At 41.3% G+C, this 25,159-nt stretch overlaps 1 protein-coding gene across 2 annotated transcripts; it reads right to left on the reverse strand.

The window, feature by feature from the left end:
- Positions 1 to 5: 5 nt before the first annotated feature.
- Positions 6 to 25,108, reverse strand: HERC2 (E3 ubiquitin-protein ligase HERC2). 2 transcript variants are annotated; one of them, XM_066285843.1, is made up of 70 exons: positions 24,790 to 25,108; positions 24,569 to 24,737; positions 24,251 to 24,510; positions 23,750 to 23,846; positions 23,533 to 23,689; positions 23,306 to 23,479; positions 22,991 to 23,255; positions 22,408 to 22,537; positions 21,451 to 21,648; positions 21,300 to 21,393; positions 20,961 to 21,240; positions 20,822 to 20,902; positions 20,311 to 20,660; positions 20,116 to 20,258; positions 19,878 to 20,063; positions 19,617 to 19,824; positions 19,411 to 19,535; positions 19,178 to 19,351; positions 17,827 to 18,014; positions 17,685 to 17,776; positions 17,363 to 17,631; positions 17,024 to 17,310; positions 16,383 to 16,560; positions 16,069 to 16,325; positions 15,516 to 15,732; positions 15,229 to 15,408; positions 15,005 to 15,141; positions 14,525 to 14,946; positions 14,065 to 14,275; positions 13,821 to 14,013; positions 13,425 to 13,744; positions 13,250 to 13,346; positions 12,825 to 13,020; positions 12,556 to 12,772; positions 11,993 to 12,509; positions 11,718 to 11,897; positions 11,417 to 11,574; positions 11,052 to 11,255; positions 10,669 to 10,999; positions 10,393 to 10,531; positions 10,078 to 10,331; positions 9,664 to 9,932; positions 9,516 to 9,609; positions 9,343 to 9,461; positions 8,996 to 9,194; positions 8,748 to 8,941; positions 8,573 to 8,696; positions 8,221 to 8,295; positions 7,874 to 8,073; positions 7,654 to 7,824; positions 7,531 to 7,605; positions 7,260 to 7,477; positions 6,873 to 7,110; positions 6,464 to 6,822; positions 5,769 to 5,975; positions 5,519 to 5,716; positions 5,223 to 5,468; positions 4,922 to 5,172; positions 4,580 to 4,872; positions 4,252 to 4,372; positions 3,926 to 4,199; positions 3,603 to 3,867; positions 2,946 to 3,376; positions 2,727 to 2,875; positions 2,212 to 2,398; positions 1,768 to 1,896; positions 1,485 to 1,667; positions 1,267 to 1,430; positions 970 to 1,214; positions 6 to 920 (listed from the first exon to the last, which is right to left on the reverse strand). In XM_066285843.1, the coding sequence occupies exons 1-70, from the start codon at positions 25,012 to 25,014 to the stop codon at positions 771 to 773; spliced, it is 14,388 nt and encodes a 4,795-aa protein (XP_066141940.1). In that variant the 5' UTR covers positions 25,015 to 25,108; the 3' UTR covers positions 6 to 770. The 2 variants fall into 2 exon arrangements, with proteins under 2 accessions (XP_066141940.1, XP_066141939.1); XM_066285842.1 differs by having other exon boundaries at positions 16,069 to 16,334; positions 20,311 to 20,656; positions 20,818 to 20,902.
- Positions 25,109 to 25,159: the final 51 nt, after the last annotated feature.

The following is a 25,159-nucleotide window of genomic DNA, read 5'->3' on the forward strand; positions in this document are numbered from 1 at the left end:
ACAGAATTCATAGAGCTTTTTAATTCTGATCCCAATTAAAATGACTAGAAATCAAACAAATTTACAGTTCGACTTATTTAAAGAGAAAACAACACTTCATGGCATTAACAAATGAAACGAAATAAAATATTTTCTGTTAATAAATCGACTGAACATTGTTATACAGGGGGTCTGCTTGAGTAACTCAAACACACTGTAAAATGCTAGCGGCCATATTCGCCGATCGAATGGCGCGACCAAGGAATTTAACCTTGTGATTCTTAAATTTAACATGGTCGCCAGGCGGATAATATGGTGATCTACGATAAGTGATATTCCGGGTGATTGTTATGTTACGTAGTCACGTTTTAATTTTCCCCAGGACACAGTTTTTTTTTCGCTAACGCACGTTGTATAATCAATCAGTTGTCAAGATAGTGGTGTTCTAGCTTAAAATGGCCTCCGATGACAGTATTGTCATTTAATCAATCTTGACAAACTGACAAAGTTCCCAGATTGACTAAATTTTCATAGTTCAAACATTGAAGTAACTCTTATGTTAGGTAGGTATATGTAGCTGATCTCATTATTTTCGTACAAAAATAATTTTATCAGAGGAATGTAAAGCGTATAATGCATATACTATTCTGAGTCGAGTATTATGCGAGAGGGAAAAATACGTTTACTTAAAATACGTACTGTGACGTAAACTTGATCAAGCGCAGAGGATTTTGCACGTGTTGGACGGGATAGCGATAGCACAACGACAATAGAAAATGAGTATTAAGGAGTTAAGTGCTAATGTCCATTTCCGGATCGCTTTCCACGTCCGAACTGGAACTGACTGCCAAATCGCCGGCCATGGCCACTCGCGCGTACTCATCCTTGTCGATCGATTTGCAGAAGTGAATGGCGTATTTGAGTTTTTGTTGGAGGACGTGCTGAAATCGAATCGTAAACGTCTAAAACATTCCTGAGAGTTTTTGTTACCTTGCAAGAGTACTTTGGGATTTTCAACAAAAAGAAACAGGTATAGCTCTCCGGGAGGAAATGGTCGGGAGGGACATATTTGTCGATGATCTGGATGACGAAATCTCTGCCTCTAAAGTCGGCTATGGTGCGTGGAAGTCGCGTTCTCCCCCACACAAAACGAAGAAACAAGGATCGCTCCTGATTGCTAAATTCTTCCATTACTTCCCAGAACCATTGAATCAAGGGGGCGGTACTGTCGATTCCTTCGAATTGGTCAATAAGTAATTCAGTACCTTAATCGTAATAAAAAAATACCTTTGTAAGTTGCTACTGATTTAAGCAAAGATAAAGGTATATCGGGAGATCCGCACACCATCGTTTCCAATTCATACCCGCTGAAAAGACTCAAAAGAGGCACTGGAACCACCTTGGACATCCCGTCTCTCACTGCTTTGACTTGCTCGTCAAATTCGTGCAGTCTAAACAACAGAAATGTCTCTAAACCACCATCAATGTTGGTCATAAATTTATACCTAAAATTGAGGGCCAATCTCACATATTCCAGTCTATTCTCGTAGGTGATTTTCGTATATTTAGAGCTCAAAGGAACATCAACGCCGCACGAAGAGGGTGTTGTAAAAGGCATTTCCAGATTTTGGAAAAGGGGCTCGTCTGGGCCTGCATCGCGAATGCAGAGTAAACCGGGTACATAATCCCTAAAACCACAATGTGTGTTTTTCCCCTTTTTTAATACAACTTCTTTCGTAATTTCCATTGGAAACTAGAGAACGAATCTTAAATAAAAAATAAATTTACCTGTCGATTTCGGTGAGATCGGCAGGTGTCAATTCCATGCCGGCCAACTGCTTCCATACCGGCTCTGCCAAGTTTAAACTAAGTGGAGAGCCGGTTCTAATGGCAATCCCCATCAGGACACCCAAAAATCTGAGTGGAGAGAAACTATTAAAATTCGGAAAAATCCTATTAGCACCAATAGGTTCGCTAACGAACATATCGATTTTAAAACAGGAAAAATACTGATACTGGACACTTCGAGGTGTCGGCGTCCTAACAAATAAAAACGACACTGCAAACATAATCGCGTAAAGCATTAGTCTTCATCGCTTTTCCTTGAAGGCATAACGCTATCGGAAATGTATCTCATCGGTGTTGCTACATTTACAATCCTAATTAAGCCCGCAATTTGATTAAATTCGAACTATGGGATTGAGAATGAAACGTTCGTCCATGTGGACTTACCTGAACATGTTCAAGTGTAGGCAAGTTTTGGCAGTGGGGTTCAAGATGAAACAGTCTCGATTGGCTCCGGCTTCGTCTCTGCCATTGGGCGTGGCCATCAATAACGGTAAAGAACCGTTTTGCAGCTCGTCGCACATTTCTGCAATCGACTCGCTGTAACCTCCGCCACAGTCGTCCACACTTTCACCTAGAAAAAAAAACTCGTCCTTTGCGCAAATGTTTGCCGACACTCTTGCAATTTTGAATTCCTGAATTTCACTCACTGTACTAGATAAGACTGATGAATGAGTACCTAGCTTAAGTCGCGACGTTAAATAAGTGCCCAAAGAGTGGACGATTAAGGTTTGTTGTATGTAAGTATTTTCTGAAAATCGCTGATGTACTACGCGACTCTTTAGTCAACGTTAAATAAGGTCAGCAATGTAGAACACACATTTCTAAAGGTTTAATTAATAGAAAGTCGTTGATGTAATTTTTGGAGAAAGAAATTTACTATGGTGCCAGGCAGTACTTACCCACAAATTCGACTTTCCAAATTCGATGGGGAAGGGTGAGGGCCTCCGAGCTCAATAAAGGCAGTTTGGCAACCATTTGCCCGAAAACTGATTTCATACCGTCTACCCCGGCCAATCCACCTCTGGATCGGTACTTTTTCACTTGCAGTCTGGATTTACAACAAAATTATCATACGCAAGCCGATGAAACACATCAAGAAATATGGCGGACCAACTAACCTATTCAACTCCACTACAGGTCCGTGGTGTTTCTCGCGCAGCATAGTCGCCTGAACCACCTTCCTAAACGTCGCTTCTTTGATGTAATATATTAAAATGTTCCTCAATTGATGCAAAGAGTCCTCTCCGGTGATCGGGAACATAGCTATACAGGGACAAATTAGCTCGGTAAAGTGGTGCAGCAACACTAATCGCCGGTGCAGCACCCAGGTGGGAATATCGCGCAGGAGGTCGTATTCGATTGGTGGAACAGTTGGCAATCGCGCACTCGCCGAACTGTCGGTAGACCAGGCCAGAGTGTGCGCAGATCCGCAAGCCACGTTCGTAATCTTGATGTTGGCTTCCAGCGATGTTATGAGACGGGGCCGTTGGATACCGTTGGTGGTACCGTCTCCCAATTGGCCTTCGTCGTTATCACCCCAGGTGAACACCTTAAAAGAAATATCATCGTAATTTGACAACACTGTAAAGTGTCCCATTATGAGTTTACTCAATTAATTATATAATAATAATATCGTAAAATTAGAGACTGTGGCATCCAATGGCAACCATTTTGTAATGTCATTCAACCGATAGCCTTCAAAACTCCAAAGTGGGCCTTAATTTTTGGGTTTAATTAACTAGAAATTGGGAGGAGAAATGTGAAGTGTCATTTACCTCTCCCTGATCGGAGCAAGCTACGCAATGCAGAGATCCGGTGGCAATAATAACGATTTTCTTCCCTTGTAGTGCTGCCACTTTCTTGGGTCTACGAATATGCTCGGGAGTACCATGGCCCAATCGATGGTAATCCCCTTTGCCCCAGGTGTACACGCTTCCGGACCGAGTAAGGGATGTGGAGAACTGAGATCCACATTCCACACTTACCACCCCTAAGCCGGCCAAACTCTCGATTTTCATTGGAAGTTTACATCCATCAGATCTAAAAAAAGAATAATCGATGTCTAATCTGTATACAATTTTTTTAAAATTACACTCACCCTCCTCTTCCCAGTTTACCGTAATCGCCATCTCCCCAAGACCAGACATTGTCATCGTCGGTAATGCAGAGAGTTTGCGCATCGCCTGAACCACAAGCCACCCCGACTACTTTATACCCCACTAGCGCTTCTACGAGTTTTGGCTTGAGTTGATCCTCACTGTCTCCATGACCCAACCGCCCATAGCGACCTTTGCCCCATGTATACAGGTGTCCACACGCCGTAATTACCGCAGAATGGGCCCCGCCGCATGCTATGTCGACTACTTCCATATCTTTACAGGAAATTTTCTCAAAAATGAATATTTTTTTTTGGTTAAATGGGACCTTGCAGTGCCTCGATGAGTTTGGGCTTTTCGCACGATTGTCTGTTGCCATGGCCGAGCTTGCCATCCTCTCCTTCACCCCAAGAATACACCTCGTTATCAGCGGATAAGGCCAAGCAATGCTGAAAGAGAAACTGCGTATTTAGAAAACGAACAAAAATTCTTCAATAATCAATAAGTATTGTGGTATCACGAGTTCAGGAGGGAGGAGGACCGAAGAAGGTTTAATATGTCTTTGACGAAGACCAACGAAGTTATTCTAGTACTGATTACAATTGAAGATTAAATGTGGGGATTTTGCCAGTGACCTTGAAGAATCGTATCATTACCTTTCCTCCAGAATTGACAGCAACTTTTTTAACGAATACATGCTGAATGGACTCCAGCAGGGTCGGCACAAGAACACTGTCACACCCACCAATACCGAGCCTGCCTCCTGCGCCATATCCAGTGGCGTACACTTTTCCATCGGCAGTCACAGCAAACAGCGTCTGCTCCCCGCCCACGAGCTGCACCGGCCTTAGTTGAGTGAGAGCTTCGCAGGGCGTGGGAACTTTCACTTTCGCGCCTTCGACCCCGCCCAACTGTCCTCGATGATTGTGACCCCACCCATAAATCGTGCCTATAATGAATTATCCTTTTTATGTTGCCATAATCTCGACGCGACATACCGGAACCACCCCAGCTCAAAGTCCAATCTTCTGGTTTAGTATTTAACCATACAAGTAGCTGCTCATCTTGCTCCTTTCTGAAAACGGTGTGATCTTCATGCTCCCAAGAAGACCCCAATGAACCCTCCATCGACTCTAAATTATCAGTGAATTTCTTTCGAACTTCGGAGCAGAAATTTGGCGGCAATACGGTGCGATGAATCAGCGCTTTGGCTACTCTAGCCGCGTTGCAATACCTTCTAAACCAGGCCCTAAAAATCACCTTAACCCTAGCTCCATGACGATTTTAGTGTTTATCTACCATTTATGGCTTTCCGCAATTTCTTCGTTTAAGTCCAATTCCAAATTGCAGGCTAAGGCTACTAAAACCTTGAAGAAATCGGAATGCATCAAATTTATTCCGGCCCTAACTGAGCTATCTTCATATTCAAACTGGCGTAGCATGGACCGAGGCAATTCCTCCAGGAATCCGCTCAAGGCGCCGTCTGGAGAGCTGAAATTGTGAAGCTGGTCCAGGGGGGATTTGTGTTTGGACTCTGTGAGAAGTCTGTAAACAAAGACTAATTTTCGTCCGAGTTATTATTGAACTATTGGTACCGTTGAAGAGTCTGTAAAGCCCACATTCTTTGGGTCCCAGATAGGAAACTAAGTTGAGAACACGAGGCCAAAGCGGTTGCCAGGCGAGACATAAGAGTAGAATCCGCAGAGACATAAAGTCGAGAATCCAGTAGTACCATTACCATATCTATTGACGGTTGGCTCAGCATTGTCCGGTCAGAACCTAACACCACCTTCCTGGAAGCGGTCACCAATAGAATATTTCTTAATAGCGAAAATAGGAACAAACCCGTTCAGGGGCATGACCGGGTACACGGTAAATCGCCACCCCCACCCATTTACTGAGCTGTCACTAACGAATGTCCAGCGCAACTCATCGCCGGAAATTCGTACTTCCGACGACCAATCGCTCCACTCTCTGCCGCTGCGGATAGCCACTACTCGCCCAGTCGAGTCGCTTATAGTCAGCGGATCGTGACGTCTCTCGGTGGAACACCTGACGTATTAACTATTGTCATATTGGCAGTGGACATGGCAGTAGAAAATTAATATAAAAACGATCGTATTGGCGATTTCAAAGTTCTTACACTCTCGAAAACAACCTACGCCACTGACTTTTAATATATTTTAGTGCCTACATATTCTCTCTACAACCAGTAATTTTAAACATTTAATTGAGGAATCAGTAGATGCGCAATGAAGTGGACACTGAAGATGAGGTATAAATACGAAATATTGCAATTTTGTTGCTTGGTTTTGGGAAAACTCATCAATGTGCTCTCAGAAAACTTACCAGACTGTACTTAATTGCGAGAAATAAAGAGAGGAAGCAGAAAAAAATGGGTTTGAGGTTTCTGAACGATCTGCATGCCACTGGGTATTGCTGAATGACATATGACTATAAATTCAATGTATAAAATATTTTTTTAACACAGTAGCGTCCTATATTTTATTACTATATTATAAAAATAAGAAATTTCGTACCTTCTGTCAAACTCGACTCTCAAAGCCTCCGCCCCTGGAATGCGCACCTGCCCGCTCAGCTTCATATCTTCAAAATAGGGATGATTCGATTCCTGCGCTACAGGGTGGGTAGAAAAGTTGGGAGTGCTGTTGGTGGTGTCCTCGAGTTCGGTGACGCACAGCTCTAGAAGCATGCAGCCGATCGTCGGATTTGCAGTGCCAATTGTTATGAGGGTCGACGATAAAATCTCTCTGGCCTGATCATCTTCGATTCTATCGGCCACGGCGAGTTTCAACAAGTCCACTAGCAACCTCGAGTCATTTTCCGAGAGAAGGGAGGTGAAATCGTCCAATCCGGATAAAGCATTGTCACCGCAAACCTGGAGAACACAGGATTTTTAGCCGAAATTTACTTGGGATTTACTTTTACTTCAGCGTGACTGGTAAGAGTGGCGGCAATGACACTCATGGCACTCGTCGACATTTTGCTGTGCTTTGACGAGATGCTGGCAGAACAACTACTGGCAGTCATTGACTGCAATAGTAAAAGTTGATTGTCTTCTTGCTCGGGGCTCAGTTGAGAGGATGCCAAGTCGGCAATTTCGGATATGGAAACCGGAGCTTCACCCCCTCCATCCACAGATATTGGCGGTAAAATACTGACCGTTCTAAGGCAAAATGCGAAAATAGACTAGACACGTATCTTTGTGGATTCAATTAATAGATAGGCGGACTTATGTGCCTAAGGAAATTTTACCGTAGAGTGGTTTATATGTTTTTATACAGTTTCCGATAATTCATTAATGCCACTTCTCACCTCTCTTTCTCCAATTCGAAGGTACCTTCCTGCTTGATCGACTGGTTTTTTACATTGGTATGACTGCATAAAGCTTTCACTATTGCTTGTCGAAGTTGCTGTATGTGCATGGCGTTTAGAATGTGCTGTAACGCTTGCTGTTTGGCAGTATTGCTGTCCAGGGACATTACTATGCCGCTCAGAGACGGGGCGTCGTTGTTAACTGGTTTAATTGGCACCTGAACATAAAGGATTAGAATTTCTGTAATAATTGCTACAAATGAAAAGCAACCTTTTCCCCGTTGTAAAGTCCTAAAATTGTAGAGCCGAGAGGATCTTTTGGCACGGAGAATATAACTGGTTCCACCTAGGATTTACTGTAAGTTAAGAAAGACAATTTGAAAATCAAAAGAACCTTTGTGACAGTTTGAGGGTCCTGCTGAGTCCAGGCAATGGAATGGGAACTGCCACAGGCCACTCTGTTCACATGAACATCCTCCAAGCCTTGCACCAAGGCCGGTTTTCGGTTTACAACAGTAGTACCATTTCCTTGCTGTCCATGATCGTTGTCCCCCCACGCGAATACCTAACAAAAATGATCTTTTCTCCCCAAAAGATCTGCACGGAAAACTTACCTGACCAGTGTCAGTAACCGCCAAACAATGCAACGCCCCAACTGCCACGTGTATGATTTTCTTGTCTCTCAGGCTTTCTATCATAGTCGGTTTACGTACGTGCTGATCGGTGCCGTGTCCCAATCTAAAGTAATCTCCTTTTCCCCAAGTCCAGATGTTACCGGATTTGGTCAATGCCAGCGAGAACTGGGCTCCGCATTCTGCGAAAAAAGTTGTAATTGAATATGGTAACTGGTATCGGTCAATAACGTACTAAATTGGAAATGAATGATTATGTTAGGAGGTCTATTGAGAAATGATATGTTCAACTGCAGTAACTTAAGGGTCGAAATGTGCGACAATCTCACCTATTTGCAACACGTTTAAATGGTTCAGTCTTTCAATGTTGTGTGGCACGTTACATCCTTCAGAACCCCCACGTCCTAAAAATCATAAAAAACAAGGGGTGAAGTAAACCAACCCAAAGATAAGAAGAATATAATGATAACAAAATATCGATGAAATTTCGATTGATCTACCGCTATGCTGCGCACTCTTTATGACTATTATAATGACATAAAAGCAAAACATATTACTGTTGTTTATCATTTGACTAAATGTCAATGTCATTTATACACGTCAAAAATTCATTTTTGTTTCTGTTGATAATGGCATTATTGCCGAGCAGTTGAGCCTAAACAAAAAATCTCCAAAAGTTACCTAATTTTCCGAAATCTCCATCTCCCCAACTAAACACCATTCCCTGATCTGAAAGCGCCAAAGTTTGTGCATCCCTACTCCCACAGGCTACTTGAACAATTCTGTGTCCCACTAGAGTCTTCACCTAAAGATATCGGTTGAAGTTCATCAATTTTAGGTAAAGTGCAGATATTACAAGTTTAGGCTTCAATTGGGAGACATTATCCCCGTGGCCCAGCCTGCCGTACTCCCCCAATCCCCAGGTGTACAGCTCCCCGTTGCTGGTAATTGCTGCGGAATGTGAGCTGCCACACGCAATATCTCGGATTTTTTTGCTTTTAAGAGCTTCTATCAACTTGGGTTTGTCTAAATTTAGCCTATTCCCATGTCCTATCAATAACATATTTATAAACCGCTAAAAAGTAAGAATTGAACTTAATTCACCTAATTTCCCATCTTCTCCTTCACCCCAGGAAAATACTTTCCCATCCAGGGTAAGGGCCATTGCGTGTTTCCCTCCAGAATGGACGGCCAACTTTTTAACCACATATTGACTCAAAAAAGGCACTTGCCGCGGATTAGGGACGTTTAAACTGTGCCCTAAGCCCAAGCGACCGTTTGTGCCTTCGCCACACGCAAAGAGCTAAGAATAAAACAAATTGGGAAAGGACATACAAATCAAAGTTCTGACAACATTATTACTGCTCCACATTCATATAAATGCTTCTGTAGAAACTATCTTGCAGATAAAGTTGCCAGTATTTTGATAAATTCTAAAACAACTGTTATACCTTCCCTTCTTGCGAGACAACAAATAGAGACTTCGAGCCTCCGGCTATATGAATAGGTTTGAGTTGCGATAAAAATTCCGACATCACTGGTAGTTTTACCTTAGACCCTTTCATACCCCCTGAAACATATCTAACAATTATCAAAAACCTATTGACGAATCCTTGGGACTGACCTAATTGATCTTTATCATTTAGACCCCATACAAATACTTTGCATCCCGCAGTGTTGTTGGTGGTGCAAAAGTCGTCACGAGACACACTGACCACCTAGGTTATAAGGGAGATTGGTGAAATAAATTGGTATTTAATGGAAAAAAGTACCGTCGACCCGGGAAGAGAATCCTGATTCAAATCCCAATCATTGGCCAAAAATGAGACTGATGTCCTAAAATCTCCACAAGACTGCCTTTTTATACCCACTAAGTAAATACCATGTATTTTGCAGTCGATTCCATTGTTTCGGCATTTGATTATGTTCAATTCGATCATCGGATAGTATCGGTCAACGTTGGATAGTAGCAAAACGGTGGTTTCTTGGTTTTTTACCGAAACCGAATTTAGCTCGGTGAGCGATCGGACGTTGTTACCGCCTAAAACAACGGTATTCAAACAGTCTTTTTGCACTTCAACACTCCACCACTAGTAGGTTAACGCATTACTAGATTAATTATCATTTTCGCATTAAAAGAATTTAGAAAACGTTGACCAGTGACAGAAAACAAATCCCGCACTTACCATTGATAACGATGGAAGAAGGCATGTAACTGTTATCAGCAGGATCGACTCCCACTTTCAAACTTTTAACTACGATATTCGGATAAATTTCGAGTCTAATCCAGTGCTTTCCCTGGAATCCGTTGCTCTGCCAAACCGAACCGGGCTTGTCAAATCGTGCTCCGTAGTTGGAAGAAACAGTCACGTTTTTCACTATTTTGCTCCACTCGGTCACAATTTCACCTTCCATCTCTGTGGTATCCTGCCTATAGTATCTAGACAAAATCGATATTTTCTTAATATCGGAAGATTTAACATGATACCACAGATGAATACCTTCCGGCTTTTCCCGCATAAACTTCCTCGTTTCCAGGCTCTTGAATTCGCACAAAGCTATGCCGATGGTTTCGCTTTGTATAAAAACAATTGTCGCACAAATCATAACTATCACAGACTTTGCATTTAAACCTGGGACCTAAAATCAATCACCCTGTAGATTAGATACAAATTTAACTGTAAAATGAAACGCAAAGAACTCGACAAACGACCGAATTTTTTTATAGTAGGTACCGTCCAACTTTGTAGTCAAGCCAAGTTGTCAAAAATCATTACCTCTAATTGGTTGGACGCAGCACCCGTTACAGGCTACGCCGTCGTGACACGAGGGGACAAGTTCCATCTCGGACAATAATCCTGTCCAGTTTTGCTGTTTGGGAAAGTCAACAGTGACGTCACGCCGAATAGCTGAAATAGAAGTTACTGTGCCTAAACTGTCGTGCGTGACATAGCCCCATTTGTATCTGGGTGTGGTCACGGAGGGTTTGACGCGCACCCGATCACCAACTTTAATGGGGGCAGGTGGGGGCATTGAGGGCGGGAATCCGAGGAGTTCCACGTGGATGAACCGAATCCAGTAAGTGCTGATTTTGTGGTGCCAATTAACCTAATTTTCAACGTTTTTACGGGACGAATGAAATTAAAAGAAACATGGCAACCTGTAAATTGAGGTCGTGTAAACCTTCTCGGTCGATTTTGACCACTTTGCCAATATCGCCGTGTTGAACGTCTTCGTAATTTCGGCAACAACGAACCAACATTCCCACCTCTACGTTGTCTCTAACATACATGGCGTATTCGTCGTTGGACAAGAATTGAGATCTTCGGTAGTATTGAGGAGATGGTTCCTGGCTCTCGTCACCCTAGTTTCGATAAAAAATGTTATTATTCCACATGTTGTTTCGTCTTTTTCGCCATATAAAACCGAAGTTTTTCGAATCATGCGTTTTCCATATCTATTTCTTTCGCATATACTTCACATTTTCTCTCACCATCTCTCGATGAGTATTTAGAGATCACTTACCGATCCTCCGGTGCCTAAAGCGTTGTCATAGGAAATAGACTCGGTGTCTGATTCGTAAACGGAACTCATCGATTCGGTGTCTTCTGCAGCCACCTCTGGATGTTCTAAGAGCCACCCCACAATCGACTCCGGGTTCATTAAATTCTCCGGTGTTATGGCTGAAAAATATGGCGAAAAGCTCTGTATGTTGTTGCAAGGAGAATGCTAACTAAATCATTAGAAGGTACCGAACATAAGGATAAATTGGGAAGTCGATTTTCTAAGTCTCTCGATGTTGCCAAGTCCTAAAATATATCCTTACCCAGAGACTTAACGGCGGCCTCTACAGCTTTCTTCGTGAAACCCATTTCTACGATCTGATTTACAATGGGATGCACCGGCGGCACATCTTCCTCCAGCTCCATGCGTTTGCTGGTACGCTCGCTCACCACGCTCTTAATCGAACATTCGCTGTTGGGTGTCGCCAACTCGCTCGCTACAGCTAAAGACGATGTTGAAAAACGGACCAGAAAAAGTGGAAGAAAGTACCAAAATTTGTCGCCATTACTGTTGCCTGCCGTATAACGAATTACTCACCTGCTTTATTAATATTCCCATTACTAGCGCAGGGCCTATCGTTATTGATGCCCGAAGGAAGTTCAAAATTGCCTTGTGCCGCCAAATATTGACTCAAATTTAGAGCGGCCAATTGCATCTCCTGGAGAGTAAAGTTCGGTTTCAAGGGATTGGGCTGAGTGGCTTTGGAGAGTAACTTTTGGATCAGCAACACTGGCTGCTGGTTGAGTTCCTCTTCTATTGATTGCTGTTCCTGCGATTGGTCCATTCCATTAATAGGATACTTAAGAACTTTCCTCAATCTGTACTGATTCCTATGCAAGACTCGAGTGGCGTTTAATGCGCTCAGCATGTTTTGTTGGGTGCGCAGGTAAGATAAATTGACTTGTCCGTGATAAGTTTTCCTGTCGTGGGTGTTCAACGAGTTGTGCCGAATGAGAAGCAAATTGGCCCAGGTTTTCATAGAAGCCTCGTTCATCGACATTTTTTCGAAATTAAATTCCGAGGACGATAGGAGATTCAACTCTCCAATGCCCACCTAAAATTAATGTCTTCAATAACAATTTTCTTCAGTACAATTTTACCTTTTTAAGTTCTCCGCCTTCGTGCAGCTGCACGCACAATTTCCCTTTAGGAGTTACCCTCGTAACCATGCCGGAAGCCCCTTCTATCTCGACGAGAGCCCCAATTCTCGGTCTAACGTCCCAGGAGCCGATTACGTTTAAACAAGCAACAACCATATAATGCTGCTGATCAGAATTGACTGCCTCGTGCTGCGTTGACAAGTCGCTCAGAAAATACCTGCGCATTACAGTTAATTGCTCCAGTTGTACATATAAACAAACGTCATTACCCGGCTAAGTTTAGCTTTTGGTTCAAGATGACGTTCAAAACTTGGTTCCAGCCAACTAGGTTGTGTAGACTGCGCAGCAGGTTGATTATTTCCTGCGCTAAAGTGCTGCTGTGACTCTGAGTGAGCAGTACAAGGGACTTTTTGCTCGATGGCGGTTTGTTGCAAGTGTCGTAAGAACAAGTTATTATTATATTTCCTATAGGGAAAAATGAGGATATTTTCTATCCAGAAATCAGAGGTACGTGGGCGCATATCAGTGAGAATTAGTCTTTAATATATTGAATATTTGAAGAAATTAAAATAGAGAGTGACATCACTCCACGATATAGTTTTAGTCCGTAAATTTGTAGGAATATGTTTAACAGATTTCTGCTTGAGTTTTATTCCACTATTTCTCGCTGATATTTAAAAATAGAAAACCCTACCTAAAATAATCAGCAGTTTCTCTAATACTGGGAGTATATCTGGGTGGTCCATGTCCCAGGAATGTAATACTGTTTGCAATAGTCTTATGGTAAGAATCTAGAAAGGAAATTCTTTGATATTTGAAATCGCTAATAGAGAAAACATTTTCGTTTTTCATTAAACAAACTTGCTCACCTGCTTCGGCAAATTTAACTCATTCCCGCCACTGCAACTAGGTGGTGTCAAGCTCCCCAACAGCATATTAATCCAGGGTTTAGTGCTGAAAGCCTGGCACAGCTGTTGCGTTTGACAAACCATCCGGATCAAAGTCAAATTGCACCAATCAGGATTATTTGAATTCAAGACTGAACAAAACAAACTGCTCAGCCCGTGGAGGGAGGTGGAGTGCAAATTCTCTTGAGAGAACCCTGCGCTGATAGCGATATTGCGCAGGAAATTAATACTGGCGTCCCGTAAGAGCTTAATCAGCTGATTGTCTCTGACCAGATGCGAACCTGAAAATGCAAAGTATGATAATAATATAATATGAATGGTACTATCAATGTCAAGTATCGGCGGAGATAAACTCACTTCGTTCACAAGATTCCTCAGTTGTCTCGCACTCCGACGTAACAGGAGACGGTAAGGCAGCTAAAGTCAAATCATATTTTCCCTCAACTCCCATTCTATAGCTGTTGGTGGTGCCATTAGCCCATTCCACCCTTATCCAGCTATCATCTCCCAATTCGGCGATGATGCGTCCTACCCCCGGTGGATTCCCATCCTAAATTGATAATATCACCCTCTCTAAATCCACGCAAGCACAAAATGGTACCTGATCGCCCCATTTCCAGTCCGCACCGCGCACCACTCTAGTCCCAATTTTCATCAAATTCGCTAATTCGGGACCGGTCAATGAGCGCAAACTGGGCTTGTTTACGTCCACGATATCTGCATAGAGGATGTAGAATTCCGAGACTTTGCCCGCTATTGTTTGGTCACAGCCCGTTTGTTTCAGTAATGCAAGGACTGAGGAAATTACTCCGCTAGGAAAATTAAGTCATAATTGATGAACGTGTGAGAAGCCGTGAAAGGAAAAAATGTGAACAAAATTCAGAAAATGAAATATAAAAATATTACTATAAATGATAAGCCCGATGGGATCATTTGTTGTGGAGATCTGTAACATAACTGTTACGTCACAGTAACATCTGTGAAACGAGCTGTAATGTTGCCGTACTTTGAAAAAATCTCAGTTTTTGCAAACTTCTCTGAGGAGACAACCAATATCTTACCTGTTTATCAAGGGATTCAACTCGAAGGCGTTATAATAATCTGAGGCCAACATCCCCAAAAGGGCCAACAACATCCGAGCCCTGGGTATGTCCCTCAGTAGTGTATAAGTTCCCAGATTTAGCGAAACCTTGATATTTCCCTTCAGTTTGGATGATTTGGCCGGCACGTCCCTCAAGATGTAATTTCGTAAATTCTGGATGCACCATTCGGAAATGTGAAGCTGCGCCAGCAGCATCTCTGTCTTGATAAAGGGGGTGACGAGTTGTATGTTATCCAAGCAGTGTTGCAGTTGCACGTCTTTTTTATCCAGCCCCAAATAGCCGTTTACAATAGAGTATTTGACTGATGCGAGTAGATAAGTCTCATCGAGGAGCTCTTTTATCATAACTAAGCCAGCTTTACGGATTTTGGCACGTTTGACCTAGAGAAAAACGCCCAATTTAGTAGATGGTGGAAACAATCTTTCATCTACAACAAACCTGCAAGTACATTAATTTTCTTAACATGTCAACGTCGCAATTAGACTGCGTTACAAAATCCACAATGCAGGTCATCAAGTCTAAGTTCTTAACGCATACTTTGCTCATCTGTTTTTCTGTTAATTTCGAGACTATGCCTGTGACATCAAAGAGAATAATTAGCAGATTAATAACCCAAATTACAGGTTTTTGGAGCCAATTGTTGGTTTGAAACTGGATATTACCCGAAAGAATAATATCAGCCTCGAGCTTCTTCTCCTTGTCCTCCTGATTCGGCTCGATTCGTACGAAATTTTCGGGCTTCTCCACGCTCCATTTCTCGTCCAATTCTGCCTTCAGATCTTTCACAGTGTTCTTGGAAGTGTTGGAAGTGAACGACTCTGCCAGAACGATCTTTGCATCACCTGAAAGACGCCGCCTGTTAATTTGTCGAGTTTGGAGAAACCTTTCGCAGCGAGGAAACTAAAAGCGATAAAAGAATGCGGTTTCGAACAAAACTATAGCAGTTTACCTTTCTGGGCCCCGTTCTTGATCTCGTTGTTCATGTCGTCCGTTTCACTCTTGCTCTCGGCGATCTTGCCGTCAGAAGGGGCTTTTTTCATCGCCTGTTTCACCAGATCCTCGTGTGACTTTCTCTCCACACTCTGAGACTGAATTGTGGCGTTCACGATATCCTCAGGTTTCTGAATATCCGAGGTGTGACGGCCGCACTTCAAATCTTTTATGACCTGGATAAAAATGTATAATTGTGTATTGCATCACTAGCAAGATTTTTTTCACTACTGAAAAAATAAATAAATAAAGAGATTCATTAGTTTGGCTCACGACAAAAGGGATCAAAGGACCTCCATCAATTGAATTAAATTAAGACACGATTATTACAATATTGTAAATTCGACGAGAATGCTCAATTTGCCGATGTTGCTTCGCTCCAGCCAATCGCAGTGAGTCGCGTGCTGGTCACTTGCTCAGGGCCTCTGAACATTCAAGGTATTTTGACGTCGCTTTTGATGCAGTAATGATTCAATATATTAACAAGTTTTTTTGAGTGTTGTGATGCCAACCTTTTTAACTAAGGTCCTCACTCGCGGCTCCTTATACAACACATTCACTTTCTTAAACGCCTCCATCTCCACACTGACGGCAGCTTTCACCTCGTATAACAAAAATCGACATTTCTCCAACAAGGGAATGCATATTTCCTTGTAGCTTTTATTGGCTTCCTGTCGAGATCTAATGAGGTTCCATTTGGTTTGATGCACCAGCCGGATCATTTCGGCCATCGCCTTCGGGATTTTTAGATTATTCGGTTGGGAAGAGTCTGCAACATCTAAAAATTGTTTTATATATTCGAGATGATTTGTACGTTGAGCCTTACAAGCGTCCAATAATGGCAAAACGATGTATCCGAGGCCCAAATGTTTGAGCAGCACTGCGTACAGAACACGAGCTATTTCCTCTATGGGATGTTCGAACGAGAAATCCACTCGAGTGAGGTAATTGTTGGCTTTAGAGTGTTGCTCGACTATCGCGAGGAAAGAGATGACATCCTGGTCCTAAATGTGAAAAATAATTCGTGACAGAATGATCTAGCTGTATAAAACTGCCCCCGAGGAACTGCATTTGGGAAACGTGAACTGGCCTTAAAATAGGAATTTAAATATCTTGACTCAACTTGAAATACCTAAGTCTACTTGGGTTTTGTCTAGCTGGAAATGACTTGGTATACCTACACTGCCTCGATGTTTTACTGATCTAAAATGCCTGCGGAATATTCGTGAATTTTCTACACTTTTGATTAACTGATACGGACATTAGAGTCGAAAATTTTCTACCTTTTTGCCAAACTAGAACTGGCCCTTGGATTTTTCTAGTAGTTCCAATGATCAAAATGGATTTTTAGCGATCTTCAAACTCCTAAATTTTCTGATGGTTTGAGTAATTTACCCCGAATCAACAATATTCCTTTTAAAAATCATTCCCTTGAAACAATATTTCCAGTTTTAGTGTAAAACTAACCGATAATCTGCTCTCCGCCAACGCATTAATGAACGAGTTGATCCTTTCAATGGGCAAATGAAATCTCTTCGACATTTTCTGCGACACATCTCCTTTATTGGGCTCCGTGGGCGTGTTGTCTGCGGTAGAATTAGTACTCCTGGACTCCCCTTTCTCCTCCTCATAGGGATTAGGGGGTTGATCGATCTGCAGACCCCCAGATAAGAACGTTGCTATAGCCCAATGCTTGGAGTGAGCTTCTTCCTCCGTTTGAGGCAAGCTTTGACGCAAATTAAACGCGTGCAAACCTTTGCAAACAATTTGAATGACACAACTTTAACTGTGAGTATAGTAAAGTACCTAAGAGATAACCGAGGTTTCTCTCACACTCCAACAGCATGATGCACGTGTACATGTAATCCATATTACCGCATGCTGAAGTCTCCGGCTCGGGGAGGCAGTAATTGCCCACAAGATAATGTTCAATTAAGGGCAACAAATGGGGATAGGAAGTGTTGATTGCTAGACTGGCGTCTTTCCCTGAATATTTTTGAAGAACTTCCGCTATTGCGGTATTGTCGCAACGGAAGTCTTGGACGTCGTAGACACGGTTGTTCAACACTAACCACCTGTTTAAGATTGAAGTGAAATTTCAGATAAAAATTTTCATAAAACAACTTGCCTGCCACCATCCAAGTTATGATTTTCCAGGTCTGCTTTTCGGATTAACGGCAAATCGTCGTGAAGCTTATGAGACACATTTTGGGGCCGGGCCTGGAATAATAACCCCATAATTTGAGTTGAATTGTTATTTAAATACTCACCTGTGAGACACCTGGCCAACTGATATCGTCTAAATCGACGTTTTCTATGTCTGGTGAAACTCTGCAAAGCTTATCCAAGCATTTTAAGCCTTCTTTGAAAGAAGAGAGCAAGTCCATTGAACAAAGGAACATATTTAGTTCCTGTTCCAGAAGGATGAGACTGACCAACAGTTCGGGCAACAGAACTCCTAGGACAATGAAGAGAATTTATAGCTAATTATTCCTGAATTACATATAGGGTGTTCATTTTAAAAAAATCAAGTAAATGTTGAAATACCAGACGCACACCTGGGATCAATTGGTGTGTTAATCAAATCTCAGGTGGTAAATAGTAAATTACTTAATCAGCGCCTTACGCTTAAGGTGCGATGCATTGTACGAGATTTTTACCGTTCATCCGTTACTGTTTGAACGATAAATGCTGTTTAAAAGGGTTCAAGAGAGTTCAGGTTAGACTTCAGCGCTCTTTCCGAACTTCTTAGTCATAATTAGATAAACGCGGAGTGATATTTTCAAATGCAACTCGGACTATAAATCTTAAGTGACTGGAATGGCAAACACGTGGAAATCTTGAAACGGGGAGGAAAGCTAAAAAAAACTTTAAATTTTCGTAATTGACCGTTATCAGTTGCAATAATTGTAACGACTTATTAGGTAATTACGCAAAGTGAGGGCTCTATCACCCGGTGACGCAGCAAACTGCATTAAAAGCGACAAAAAATAATTATTTTCCTATCTCGAAAGATATAATTGCAGTGGCATGTAACCATTCGTAGCAATTCCTTAATACGAAACTACACATTTCCGTTCTCAGTCTCACGGCATATTCAAACATCTACCGAGATAATTTACGTGCGATATCTAAGGGAAAAATATACACCAAGGAAAAATGGTACTAGTTGGCCTGATATCCATTGTGAAACATTTATTTAATCGATTGCTGCTGTTGCCTATTGATGTGCTGGAAATTCCAATCCATATCTTCATGGGGCTCTCCAAGGCTGGTTTAATCATCGCAGGTAAGCACTAGGGCACGCCTCCAGTTCCCTCAGTTTTGTCATGAAACAACACCCGGAGAACCAAATATTAGTACGTAATTTTGCCCGTTTCCTTAGAGTAGAAATTAAATCGCCAAATCATGATTGATTTGTTAGGTTCCACCATAGGTCTGAGCCTAACACAGGTGCTGCACGTATTGGAAATCCCAAAATTTATAGGACACTTGCTGCTCAAAGGTCTGCACATTGCTCTTTTGCCCGCCTCGAAAACTGCCGATCTTATTACAGGATAACAATTTGTTAATTTGAAAAGAAAATCAATAAAAATCCATCTAAAAAAAACGAGTTCTTACCTATAATGTCGCTCTTTAGTACTTGCATGACGTAAATGAAATTCTTCGGGTGTACCATGCAAATATCATGGCTCATGTTTAAGGTGGAATTGACGTGGTTACTAAAGCACTCAATGTATTTAGCCAAAAGGCTTTCTGCCGACTCTCGACAGGAGGAATTTTGATAAATTTTTCCTAAAAATACATTTTTAGGCTTAGAAATTCGAGGATTTTATCAGTAATTAAATGTGTACCTATTAGCAATCGCTGAAATCTTTGGAGCAATTTTAAACTGGGCAAAGACAAGTTTTTCTGAATGATGTTTTTACCGCCAGAAGCGTATTCTTTGAGAGATGTTTGAGTTATCGTACTAGTGTTGCTGGAAAATCGAAAACGATTTAGTAAAAGTGTGGAACGTGAAAATTTTAGATCTTAGATCTTAAACACGCCTTTAACATACCGTATTAGCTGTCGGACCAAATAGAGTAACGGAATACTAAAGGCCGAAGCACCGATGTCATAATTCTCATCTAAATTGGTTATCTCGGAAATATCAACACTCAGGAACTCGTTTAAGGCAGTTTCCAGGCCTCCATCGGCCATCAGCGACCAAACCAACAAATCTGTCATGAATTGATGTCCAGATTTGCACATTTGAGTCTCCATATCTTAGGGGAAAAATATATCCTTTATTAAAGGATTTTCTTGTGCACAAACCTACCGGTGCTCAATAGCAACGTTGACAAGGTTCTAGCCCTTCCGCTGGGGGTTGGTAGTAATATGGACCATCCAGCTTGCAGTACTGCCTGCGCAGCTGTTTGTACTGCAGGTAGGATGTTACAACTGCTGGCCAAATGTACTATTTTCGATTTTATTGAGGCGAGTAATTTACTGTTTGGCAGCAAACCTTTGGAAAAAAACTTGAAAAAAATCACTAAAAGTTAGAGAACTGAACTTACCCACAGATTTGGCATCAAGGTTATTGTTAATAATACTGTGCAGTTGCAGCTGCAACAAATTCAATGTGGAAATGGCAATGCATTCCTTGTCTTGAGTGGACGGGGAGGATTGAGTGACTACCCCCAACAACTGATCCAAAAATCTGAGAAAAATTCCCAATTAATTGTAGTAAAATTAAATTTATTTTTTCTTACTTAAATGTGCACTCTGAGAGATCCATAACAAAAGGAACCGAAGTCAAAGGTGTAAAACTATTGAGATCAGTCCAGGCGAAGCTTTGTATGGGCCCGCACGCGATGCCTAAAATACGAGACCCTTTAAGGGCTTCTATGGTCCTTGGTTGTTGTATGAAAACCTCGCTGCTATCGTCTATTTGTCTATTCTCGTTTTTGCCCCAGCCCAAGACCTCTCCTTCAGAGGTTAGAGCAAGACAATGAGCTGTTCCAATGGAGAGAGACACGACTTTTTTGCCCGTAAGAGCTTCTACTAGCTCGGGTGTTCGGACGTGGTCGTCGGAGCGGTGTCCCAATTTCCAACCTTCTCCCTAAAAACCGGAAGGGAAAAAAGGACAAGCGAGAATGAAATGTTAAGAGGAAAAAAAATAGAAGAACAAGGGAGAGGAGAGGGAATACATAAAGATTACCTAAAAGGAAACAAGTAAAATCTATAAAGAAAACTCTTTTTTCCCCCAAAAAGGGAACTTGCCTTGCCCCAAGTGTAGACTCTCCCCTCGTTTGAAAGGGCAACGCTGAAATGAGGGCCGCACCAAACATCTCTAATTTCCACCTATTAATCAAACACAAAAATTCAATTCTTAAAAAGGGAGGCCAAAGTGAAGACTTACTTCTTGTAAAGCCTCAATGATCCTTGGAACTTTACTACCCTCTGCTCCTCCTCGGCCCAATTTTCCATAGTCTCCATCGCCCCAGCTGAAAACGCGCCCTGTATCTGTAACACATAAAGTGTGCGCATCGCCCGACCCAAGAGCCACTTTCACCACGTGATAACCGGTTAACCCAGCCACTGGGGTAGGAATCAAGATGTCGTCAAATGACCCATGGCCTAAACGACCATAGTTGCCTTTTCCCCAAGTGTACAATACTCCCCCAGAGGTAATGGCAGCACTAAATAATAATTTACGAAATAAATGGTACGCTGGAAACCGCAGTTTTTTTTATTTTACCTATATGTAGAACCGCATGCAATCGAAACAACATCTTTCCCTTGTAATGTTTCAATTACTGTGGGCTCGTCTTTGGTGACCGCATCTCCATGACCTATTATCCCGGATTTATCTCTAATAAAATTCCCAACGAGTTACTTCTCCAAAATACCTAATTTCCCCCCATTCCCGCTTCCCCATGAATACACGTTTCCATTCTTTTCTAGTGCCATATAATGCTTTCCCTCAACATGGGCAGCTATCATAACAATTTCCTTGTCTTTCAATCCTTCGATTTGTTGTGGACATTGCGTTTCTGAAGTATAGAATGTGATGTACACGGTACCGGCATGCGTCAAGAAAATCACTCCTAGAAAGCACAAATCTATAGCATTTATATACAGGGTGTTCCAGAAACAAGTACCATAATTTAAACAAGCAACAGAACTCATCAAAAGCTACAATTTTTGTCAAATAAGATTTTTTTAAATGCAGATTCGCTCCCGGTGTTTTTACATATTAGAACCTCTCTATGGAATCGCCCATGAATTAAAAAAGTCAAATTACACACTATTTTATGGATATTTTATTATCGTAGTTTTTGTACTAATTGTGATTCAAGCTAGACCTACACCGAGACTTGTTTACGATTGAAACGTGTCGTTTCTGTTATTGCGATAGCGTTTGAAATTCTTGGAAGTTTTTATGGAAAATGCCACGTTTTACGAATAATGAGTACGCTGATATGGTGTTAGTTTATGTGGAAGTGCAAACCCTAATCCGGCTCGTAGAATTTATATACATTTTTTATAGTAAATAACGTAAGACCCCAATATCCTACTTAGGTGTATGCGTCTATGGATTATTGGAAAAAAAGACATGTGCATCAGGAAACAGGTAAAAATTCACTAGGTAGCTATGCGAAGGATCCAAAATAGATTAAGCAATTTTGGATGCCATAGACGAGTAAACGAGTGATAAATTTTTTCATAAATCGAAACGGAAAACTGCAGTTTTTACACAAAAATTTACTTTAAAAAAATGTTGCTCTTTACGAGTTCTGTTATTGATTCAAAGTATCGCACTTATTTCGGGAATACCCAGTATACAAAAGGGGAAGAAAATATACCTCTTTCTGAGCATTTCATTTGCTTAATACTGAGCTCTGCTAAAGACTCGCACAACTGCGGTCCCGGATTTGAAGCCCACGTCAACCATCCCCACCCCCATAGCATTTGACCATTCACATATGAAAGCGACTGAAAATTTCCCAGAACATTTTTCTCTATTATAACAGGAAATTCACCTGTAAAATGCTGGCCAAATAAAAGACACCGATGAAATTTTAAGGGTGAGTTGGAAATTAAGAAAAAAGTTCAAAACGTTTTCAGTGAAAAACGATATAATGCAGGAAACGTGCCCTTATTAAATAATCCAAAATGTAATTTTTGACCGTCTTTCGTATTTTTCTAAGCACAAAGTCCTAGAAAATATGCTATTCATGTAATGTATTTTTTTTTCAAAAATTATAAGTTGATAAACATGATCAAATTCCGAATAATGTGAACTCGACAGAATCTGTTTAGTATTTACGAATTTGGAAAATGTAACTCTTAGAAGTGTGTGGGATAACCCAAGATCTCTGATCGTAATCGCGAAATTTTGGTTTTTGAAATCACCCTAAAAGTTCTCATGGGTACATTTCCGTCTACCTTGTTGAAACTTAAGGGAGGCATATGTGGTGCGGCCAAACGGTCCAAATGGCACATTACAAACACGCACGCCTGCTTCAGATCAATCCCTATTTTGTCATCGTCCGGCAAATCCAGAAAATCCAGATATATTTTTGTGCAACTGCTCAGCTTATCTTCAGTACAATTTTCAAGAAATGGGCCGAGATTTGACGGTGCTGGAGAAATCTCCGAGAAACGGTAAAGGAAAGACAACAATGGGGCACTGGCATTTTCAACTGCAGATCTATAGAATCCTCAATTAGTTGCCAATACTTTAATATATTGATATTGCACCTATTGTCAAGCTGATGCACTCTCTTATCCCACAAACTGAGCATTAAAAGAACCATATCTAAAATTCCATTAAGGGTTCCTTTTTGCATTGCAAATTCAAGGAGAATATTTAGTGATGTGTGCTGATCTTCAATAGGAACAATGCAGTTTTGCCTTGAACCCCCATTAATTTCTCTGCATTTACAATCATGGTTAAATTATATCCAGTATAAAATGGCTAAACTCACCCTTCAACAACTTGTCTCAAAAACTTATAAGATTTATCAACAACTTCTAGCCAAACTGGCGAAATTTCACTCTGATCATAGAGAGAACACACTGGCAATATTTTCAAAGCATCTAGGCATTCTGACAATAATTCACTACACAGGTCAATGTCCTCCCCTAAATTAAAAATTTTGGTAAATGTTGATATGGTTAATTTTGTATGATTTGTGAACTGACCTAACCGCCATGTGCGCCGCAAAAAGGCAAATGAGAAATTAAGGGCTGCACGGGAACCAACTCTTGCTAGGCCTATGGCAGGATTTAAATTTGATACCTGGAAATGAAGATCATTGTTGCAGTGTGTAATTTTAATGAAAAATCTGTGTCTGTGTTAACATTAAATTTCACAATTAACTAAGTTAGCTTATTGATTCTTCCTTACAGTGGTAAAATCATAAGAAATAGTTGATTAAAGAATGTAGAGCAGAATTTAAATGTATTTTTTTTTTTGGTAAATGGTGATCTGGTTTGAATTGTTCCCTATTAGCTAGTCTTCAACCATGGAGATTAGGCCTTGGTGATACCAGCCAAGCCAATTGATTGAATATCAGCTCATAGGGATAAATGTAATTGATGTTAGTGGATAAGATGTGACTTTAATATTTTAGCACATAAAGTGACTAAGTAAAGTTGACAAAAGTTTCAGTTATAAACTCAATGACATAAACACCCACTTACATTTTTAGTTTTCAAACCCTGGCTTTTCTCGCCTTCTTTTTTCTGAGCATCCTCACTTATAGTACGGCAGTTCTGGGGTGTAACCCCCTTTTCAAAGTCAATACTATGGGGAACTCTGTTCAGAGCAATGAAATATCGCTTCAAAATGACCAATTTATAGTAAAGGGATTTCGAGGATAATGTGGAATGTGCTGCTTCAGAACATAAGGACATTTGTTCGTTGTTCAAACTTTGTATGCACAATTTTAATTGGTCAGTTGCTGAAGGAATAAAGAAAACAATATCCATCACACATTTTTTAAATATTAGAAATTTTACTTGGCTGTGGTCCCCAGGCCCACTGATTTAAAAGTGCATCCATAAGTGGTGCTTTCTCCTTTTTATCTACTGTTTGCGCTGCTTTTTCCGCATCAAGTTTCTGGCATGGAGTGCAATTGCACCCTGTCTGCGGGCCACAAATCCCATCACAACAGGCACAAGTAAGCACCTTAAGGATTATCAATGAAAACATGGCATAAAAAACTATAGGTCTCATGTACCTTTTGGCCACAATAGTATTTGCCAAACTCGCCCTCCCTGGCCATCACCCCAGCACTGTTTAGTAAACCAGAGGAGAAACTCCCAGTGAGTTCTCCCTCTGATACCATGGCATTCCATGTATTGACCAAGTTTTCGTTGCCGTAAAAAATATTCTCTATGTTAGATTTGAGCCATTTCAGGTCCAGCCGTGGCTGGGCCCTCAATTGGGTCTTTGGGTGGGACATTCGACTAAACTACACACATATTTTTTAGATATTTTTGCATTTTTGGGAAAGAAGAAAAGGGTCGATAAACGATTTGCAGATTGATGCTGTTTGATTAAAAACGTCAGTGTCATAACCAGCTGAATATTGAAAACAATAGAGCTGA

The sequence above is a fragment of the Euwallacea fornicatus genome, chromosome 9 (assembly GCF_040115645.1).
Source record: "Euwallacea fornicatus isolate EFF26 chromosome 9, ASM4011564v1, whole genome shotgun sequence".
In the NCBI taxonomy this organism is placed as follows: domain Eukaryota; kingdom Metazoa; phylum Arthropoda; class Insecta; order Coleoptera; family Curculionidae; genus Euwallacea; species Euwallacea fornicatus.